The sequence below is a fragment of the Nanorana parkeri genome, unplaced genomic scaffold, assembly GCF_000935625.1.
Source record: "Nanorana parkeri isolate BGI_ZX_2015 unplaced genomic scaffold, ASM93562v1 scaffold1184, whole genome shotgun sequence".
Taxonomy (NCBI): Eukaryota; Metazoa; Chordata; class Amphibia; order Anura; family Dicroglossidae; genus Nanorana; species Nanorana parkeri.
The window spans coordinates 547,168-555,873 of record NW_017307452.1 but is presented as its reverse complement, the minus strand read 5'-3'; the positions used below and the strand labels follow the sequence as shown (position 1 = coordinate 555,873).

Here is an 8,706-nt window from a genome sequence, read left to right as displayed (position 1 = left end):
GCTGTAATGCAAGCAGGGAACAGAGCAGGGGAACTGAAGGAGGTGGTTGAAGACAGAATAGGCTGATAGGTCAAGGTACTGGGCAGGGTGCTGCAATGCTAGGTAGGTGGCATGGGGTCCCCCAGGATGTGGAATCTAAGGGCCATCCGGGGTTCACCAGAGCTCCTGATGGGCTTGGCTGTGTGCTGACCCCAGGTCACAATCCCTAGGTTCACCCAACTCACCTAACAGCCAAGAATGCTCAACAAGGCCAGAGTTCTGGACAAGTTGCAGACACAAATTCAAGGGACAAAACAAAGGTCAGGGACAGAAGACTGGGATTTCCAGGGAATAGCCAAAGGATAGGGACAGACAGAAGACTGGGATCACCAGGGACAAGTCAAAGTTCAGGGCAGACTGGGGACAAGGATCTCCAGTGACAAGCCAAAGGTCGGTACACGGAAAAACTTCAAGGCATTCAGGTTTAATCACAAACAGGGGGCTCGGCATCTAGCCGAGCAACGCGTTAAAGAACGCGTTGCTCGGGCAGCGTGCCGTTCGCTGCCCTGGGTTTAAATAGAGACAGGAAGAGGGAGGATCCACAAGCGGCCACAAGCAGAAATACACTGATTGGCCGAGAAGCTGCATAAGAAACAGCAGGAGAGGGCGGCCGACGCCTAAAGCTGTCAGACTGGTGCAAGAGTGAGTCAGGTTCAGAACACATGCCTGGAGGACTACAAGTACTAGCACAGCCTTGCATGCCTGCAGAACCAGGGGTAAGAGGTATCTATATACTTGTAGAACTACAGGTAACAGCTCAGCTGCAAGTCTGCAGCTGAACTGTAACAGTCTTCATATTCTAGACAGAGGCCGTTTACTATGTTTGATACACTTTATCTTAAAACCATGTATAGCAATATTCATAAAACGTATAACTAAAAGAATGTAATGGCTTTTCCCCTGAAGTTCTTCTTTTAGTACACCATGAATAGAAAAAAAAAGTCAGAAAAAAAGTTATATTCCTTTATAATAACTCTGCAGGTAGCAAAAAGTGTGAACATTGTTTTGGAAGCAGAGTTCCTCCTGACTAGAAGAAGAAAGAATGATAAGGATAATTTTAGCATAAATCAGCCACAATTTTCCTTTATAATTGTGTGTCTGTGGTGTATAAATATTTCTGTCAATCAGTAAGCATCTGCTCAAATAATCCCTGAAAAAAAAAGACCCAGTAGAAACGGGAAATGCAAGCAGTTTATGGTTTTACTGTATAAGGCAATGTTTGATAGCTATTTCAGTCGTCTGCAGTAATTACTGAAAACACAGAAAGCTGGGAAGAGGAGTGTGCATTGTCTGAAAAGGGACACTGAACTCTGCAAAATGTAATTAAAAGATGGTCCCTTTAATTACAATTCACTGTGGATTAGAAGCCTTCTTGCCCAGCTTTTCACCCTACAAAATCACTTAAAAACCAAATCCTATTCATCAGAAATTTTCATACACGTAGTAGTGTAAACATCCTGTATTCCTCGCTGTGCATGGATCATATTACAGGCTATTTCAGTCAGAATTCCTTTTACCCAGAATACGTTTTCTGTGACCGTTTCTGTCCCTTTGAAGAGACAGATCCAAGGAATAAATCAAATTAATCCGAGATGAAATATTGTCACTATTTAGTAAGCAGTTGTTCAGCATGATTAATCAGAATTAAACAAATACAGTGATTACTGTCAAGTCCCATATTCATTTTGTGTTGGTGGCTAGAACAAAGATCAACAATTGTAAAAGAAACATATGCATGGATCCTTACCTTTCCCAGATTTTCCTGCTCCTGGATGTTCTTTGAATATTGGTCTCTAAAAGGTTATAGAAACAAGTGAGAAATTAACTTACTGCGATTTTTTTTTTATTCTTTGATCTAAGTATACAGTAATACTCCCGACAATTAAGATGCAAAATGAAGAATCATGCTTTCTTTATTCCTCATTCTTCTTTCTGTTGCTTATTGTTTTATGCCACCCAATGTACGGACATTATGTTGCTCCCCCACACAAATGTTTCTGATGTTTATCTGAACTCTTTGTATCTCACAAACCTAATAAAACATATTGAAGAGAAATATCAAAGGGTTTCACTTAAATGAAAACTTCACATTTAAAACCGTTCCAGTTCCTAAATGAGACTCCACCTTGCAAGAGCTGCTCGGTTGTAGGTTATTGAGCATGTGTATACTACAACTTGATCCACAAGAAAGGAAATGATAATGCACACCGCCAATGCCACCGAATGGAATCTTTATTAGTGCTCCGACATCCCAGTAACACTAATGTTCCTCACCATGCAGCCGCATGCCTTTAACGCGTTTCACCGCTTAGGCATAATCGCTCTCTATCAATCATCAGGGAGTTTGATGCCTCCCTGATGATTGATATAGGACACAGCTGTGGCATTGTCAAATTAATTCAGACCAGATGATCAGTGAGAAGGGGGTTCCAGTGAAGTAATGACAAATTGCTTATAACTCCATTAGGTTGATTGGAAACATTGATTCCTCCGGAGATCAACAATCCAGAACAGGCAGAGGGCCCAGAACTTCACATCAATCCAGAAGAATGGCATCCGAACTTGTTGTCCAAAAACAAACTGGATTTGGCCCATACCGTGAGAATGTTCCGTTAAAATGAGCCACTTTGAAGGTGAATACCATCATCCCCAGCACGTGCTTACTGCTCCTCATGGAGTAACGATACCAGAATTGAAGTTGCTAAACATGACTGCAGCTTTCTCAACTTCTCCCAGTGCAGAAAGACCTGGGTCTGATGAGTAACCAGGAGAAGGCCCAAATACTCCAAGCAATGTGATTTTGTATCAGAGATGAATACTTAATGTTCAGGATCCATTCAAAGTCCTCCATGGTCCGCAGTGTGATTAACACATTGGAGTTCAAGGCCAGGAAGGTCTGTTCTCTTAATGCATCATCCACGGATCAGATGAGCAAAAGATATCGGAGATGAGGAAGGACAAGAACTAATACGAGAACCTTTTTGAAACTTTCCCAGGGTTAAGGCAAGGCCAAAAGGAAAGGCAGGACACTAACAGTGATTGTTGCTCACAACAAAGAGATCACTGATGACCTGAAAACAAGAGCAGTTTGTAAATGTCTCCATGATGAAGAAAGGAAATAAGTGACCAAATGATTTCCATCCCAAATATTTGAGGACGTACAAAAAGTGTTGAGGGTCTTTAAGTCCAAAATGGAATAAATCCCTGACTGGCTGAAAGGAGGTCCATTTGAAGTCACTGAAATGCTCAAACTGTGAGATGAAAGTAAAGAATTAAACAGAGGACAGATGGGAAACTATTTTGTAGGTCTGGGAACCATAACGTGACTTATTGGAAAAAAGGAACCTTATAATTCAGAATAGGAAGGTGTCGACCTGCACCTCAACTTGCATGCCTGGGGTAACTCAATACTCTTACCCCGTTCACCATTTTATGACTTCATTTAGCAGGGATCCAAAAAGACGGTCTCCCACAAAATGTAGGCATTTGTATATGCCTGCTCTGCCGCTTATGTCAGAGTGCCAGCTAGCATTCGACACCAATTTGCTCAGAAAAGTTAATGCTACAATCACCTAGTTAATGCAATCAATTGGTTGAGTAATAATGGTGGCAGCCTCTGCTGAGAGATTTCAGCCAGTAAGCCAAAGTCCGAAAAATAAGCTGAGAAGTGAGCTGAAGGGCTGACTGGGTTGAAGGGCAGAGCCCACCAAGGTGTACATAGATGTCCTTAAAGGAAGGAACATGTTACAGTCAAAACTTTGTTAGGTTAGGGCAGTGATGGCAAACCTTTTTGAACCCGAGTGCCCAAACTGCGACGCAAAATCAATTTAATTTATCTCAAAGTGCCAGCGCTGAAACTAAGTTTAGTATTGCAGTTTGGGCGCTCGGGTTTAAGAAAAGTTCAACATCACTGCCTTACGGCCTTGTACGGCTCTCACGGGGGACCCGAACGTCCCGGATCGCCTCTGTAGTCGGGCCGGTCACAATCAGGCAGCGGCGGTGACCTCTAAACAGGCAGATTAGACGGCCGCTTGCAGGGGCCTCCCGGGGTCCTAGCGTGGAGGAAGCAGCCGTCTAACCTACCTGTTTATTGGCTGCCGCTGCCTAATTGTGGCTGGCCCGGATCGCATACCAAGGCGATCCGGGTCAGTCAGATCTATTTCAATTGGTAGTCCCTGAACGCAGTGGTGTATTGGGGCTGCCCTAGGCAAGGCAAAACTCGGGCGCCCCCACCCCCACTAGATTTACCCTACCCCTTCCTGTTTAATACTTTTTGCGTGACCTGTCAGTCGCTGGATACAGTGTAAACACTGCATCCTGCTTTTGACATGTTCCGCTATTAGCATAGCAGGAAAGCTGTGGTCTCAGGGGGGCTTAGCAGGATTTGTGGTGAGCTCTGCGGGGTCTATGGTGGGCAGAGCCCACCACAGATCCTGCACAGGCCCCAAGACCCTGCCAAGCCCCCCACAGATCCTGCACAGCCACCTGGAGGCCCTCCAGTCTGCATGGTCTCAGGGGGGCTGTGCAGGATTTGTAATGGGCTCTGCCCACCATGGGGCTGCAGAGCCCACATAGATCCTGCAAAGCCCCCCTGAGATCCGGGAGACTGCGGGGTCTCTGCAGGATCTGTGGGGGGCTTTGGAGCCTGCAAAATCCCCCACAGATCCTGCACAGGCCCCAAGACCCTGCCAAGCCCCCCCCAGATCCTGCACAGCCACCTGGAGGCCCTCCAGTCTGCATGGTCTCAGGGGGGCTGTGCAGGATTTGTAATGGGCTCTGCCCACCATGGGGCTGCAGAGCCCACATAGATCCTGCAAAGCCCCCCTGAGATCCGGGAGACTGCGGGGTCTCTGCAGGATCTGTGGGGGGCTTTGGAGCCTGCAAAATCCCCCACAGATCCTGCACAGGCCCCAAGACCCTGCCAAGCCCCCCCCAGATCCTGCACAGCCACCTGGAGGCCCTCCAGTCTGCATGGTCTCAGGGGGGCTGTGCAGGATTTGTAATGGGCTCTGCCCACCATGGGGCTGCAGAGCCCACATAGATCCTGCAAAGCCCCCCTGAGATCCGGGAGACTGCGGGGTCTCTGCAGGATCTGTGGGGGGCTTTGGAGCCTGCAAAATCCCCCACAGATCCTGCAAAGCCCACTAAAAGGTATTGCACAGCCCCCCTGTGACTCTTTGGTGGGCTGTGCATAATGTATGCTGGGCCCTGCCAGCACAGTGCTCCTACCTTACACGGGAAGCCCAGCCGTCACTGCTGCCTCGGCGCCCAATCGTCTCAGCTTCGCCGCTTGACTGGCCCCTTGGTGACGCCTCCTCCATTGCGGCCTCTGCCTTTGCCTCAGTCTTGCCTCATCTCCCCCTGTCTCCGCCCTCTGTCTCATGCCGCTCCGTCCCCGTCTCTTCATCTCAGCCTCGATCTCACCTCTGTCTCCGCCCCCTGTCTCATGCCGCTCCGTCCCCGTCTCTTCATCGCAGCCTCAATCTCACTCTGTCTCCGCCCCCTGTCTCATGCAGCTCAGCCCCCAGTCTCCTCCCGTCCTCTCATCTCCGCCCCCATCTCCCTCTGTCTCCACCCTCTGCCGCTCCGTCCCCCTTCTCCTCTTGCTCGCTCGCCGACATTAGACAGCTCGGCTGCCTTAATGTTGTGGTGCCTGAACCTTGGCTCGCGTGCGAGCAGAAAGGGCCTCGCGTGCCCTCCCTGGCACGCGTGCCATAGGTTCGCCACCACTGGGTTAGGGCATAGATGGGTCGATTATAGCAGGTGCAGACAAAATCCTCCACAAAAGCATCGAGTGGCAAAAACCATTTAGGGGCTTGAAAAATGTTTGTCTGGGTATTTCCAATCTTTGCAGATAAAATTCTCGTAAAAGGATTGATAAGGAAACACCTTGGAGCGTTTAAGTATCTGAGAACTCCCTGACAGTGTAATAGGGAAAGAAATGGCGCTGACTGAAATTGAGCTGGTGGAACAGGAGGGATTTAGCATCCGAAAACACATCTTCTTGAAGGTCTCTAAAATAATCAAAGATATTAGGCATCTAGGTATCCGGCTGGTGGTGGGTGTTTAAAACATCTGCATTCAAGTGGAGCCAAAAGGACCAACGAAGACAAAAAAAACCTTCCATAATTGTAGATGACATCTCTGTTACAAGACAGAAAGAAGAATGATCCCCTATGGATCTGTGAGAAACGTAGAAGGCACAATCCTTCCCTGTGCCAAGTATGGCATTGCACATAATACAAATAAGGACCTGTATAGGTGGGTTGCCAAAGTTGCAGGGCAGCAGCTCTTACATTTGATGCCAGACATGTTGCTATCAGAAGGATGTGGTATCTTTAAGGAAAAGGTTGAGCAGAAGAAAACACATCCACTCTCCTGGGGACATTAAGTGAAACTGAGCAGGTGTAAGGAGTTATAGCCTTAAGGGGCAGGCCTTCCGTTCATATGTGCCTAATGTCCATTTCTCCTGTAGGCATCAATATAGCCTAGGCTTATCACTATTAAGCTGTGTCCCTCAATGAACGAAAAAGAAAGAAGCCGTACACTCCACATGGTGGCTACACATTAAAATACTAAATATTCATATGCAATAATTACCACCTTCATATAGGCCTGACTAAAATAAAAGAAAATATGCAAAAAGACACTATACATTGTCATTACTCAGGAAGCAGGAAAATTAGATGGTTGCACTGTGGCTTAGGTGTAGAAGCCTGATGCCAGGAAAGCACAAGCAGAGCTTCTCTGTCCCTCAGTTAGAATGCCAAGAGACTAAGCAAATTTTGCCATAACAGGCTATTGACACTGGCACTTGTGTCATCAATGGGCCATCATCTTGGTAGAGCAACGAGAGCTGTACTAAGAATTTGGCAAAATGAACTAGTATGTTGCGCTCGGTGTTGGTGGATCTCTTTGGTTTGGGGTAGGTTTAGTTGTCACTAAACACAATGTCAAACTATATACGGTGAAAATGGTGATAAATAATTCTATGTGATAAATTAATAGATAGTACTTAAAATCGTGCTAATTTGTGATCTATAAATAAATATATAAAAACATGTGTTGTTGATTAAATAGTGTATCTAAATTATTCTATGGTGACTCTAATTGTGTAGGATTACCGTGGTAGCGGTATAATGCTTATACCTAAAAAATTCATTGATACCACTATAAGTGTCTCAACATGGCTTGTTAGTGAATTACAATAGTGAATATATACTTTGTAAATTGTATCAAGAAGTAAAAACTATCAAAAAAAATCGAAAAATTAATAGATAAGTAAATATATAAATAAAATGAAATAAATATGAAATAAATAATAAAATATATGTAAGTAAATAAATAAATAAATCGATGTGTCCAAAAATCCAATTATAAAACTGATGGCATGGGATAAAAAGAGTCGGTATCTTATACCATAAACTACTATAACAGGCAGGCCTCTTTGACCTATACACCTTCACACAAACGGTCAATATATTCAAAATGACATCATAATATTGGACTGTGAATAATTCTTAAAATATAACACATAAAAACCCACATCCAATTAGTGCAGTTCTTCACACATGAGAGGACTTTTTGACATAGACGGGGGAAAACGTTGTATAAATAGTCGTTAAATTCCTCTGTCCATAGTCCTTAATCAAAAAAGGAAAATTAGGGTTATCCAACGACAGCCCACTTATCTGTCCTTCCCGAGGTAAAAGCCAGGAAACATTCAGCTCACAAGAAAAAATCCTTTTTTTTGGCTCTTGAGATATTTGAGGTCTACAACTCCCATAGAAAAGAGTTATAATATTTAATACCACTTATTATCCTACCTCTCTATAACATTGAGATCCTTACCTTCCTTTAAATATTGATCTTAAATAATCTTAAATAACTTTTTACAGGTGCAAAATTTAGATGTAAACACATTTTAATAAACATTTTAAGTGTAATTCATTAGAAGGTTTTTTAATCTTAGGAATTTAATGTATATGTTATTGATTATGATGCCATTTTTAATTTGAAGGTGGTTTAGGCCCTATTACTTCTTTTGTAATGTTTTTTAACAATTTATTATATTAAGATATTGGAATTTGAATGTTACGAATGTTATATTATATTGGGCACATTATTTGGCGCATACAGTTTTTATATGTAAAGATGTGCACCTTTTACCCATTTTGTGATGGATCGGTCATTAGTTGTAAATACCACACACCCATGAATACAATGGAGGTGTGCCTGGTAGCTAATTGGTTTGATCAATTATCTACACTATATAAGTTCTGGTGTGTTGGAGAGGAATTCACCCTTTTGAAAAAGTCTCTTGTGGACGAAACGCGTAAAGGGATTCCTCTACATTACACTGAATGATCGATAAGGCCGAGTGTCCTTTTATTACTCAAAGCTTTTAATTCTACAGAATTTCGTAAGTGTTTGCAGTTTTTGCGTCTAAATAAATAATTTACTGTTACACTTAGAAGTGTTCCCTTTCTTTCTCGTTCTCCCCTCTATCCGGTTTAATTTGTACCCGGCGGGCTGCTAACATCGCCGCAGAGAAGTTAGACGGGGAATCTGAGAGGAAAAAGGCAGGAACGCTTTTCTTCTACAGAGTGAACACAGGATATGAGGATTTTTCTTGTGAGCTGAATGTTTCCTGGTTTTTACCTCGGG

The 8,706-nt window shown here is 44.0% G+C and overlaps 1 protein-coding gene across 1 annotated transcript in view; it reads left to right on the top strand.

The window, feature by feature from the left end:
- The first annotated feature begins 5,980 nt into the window (after window positions 1-5,980).
- Window positions 5,981-8,706, top strand: part of LOC108796870 (F-box/LRR-repeat protein 17-like) — a 441,331-nt gene continuing 438,605 nt past the window's right edge. The window contains exon 1 of the mRNA XM_018568421.1: window positions 5,981-6,097. Coding sequence (XP_018423923.1) covers window positions 5,981-6,097 — 117 coding nt within the window. The remainder of the gene's footprint in view (window positions 6,098-8,706) is intronic.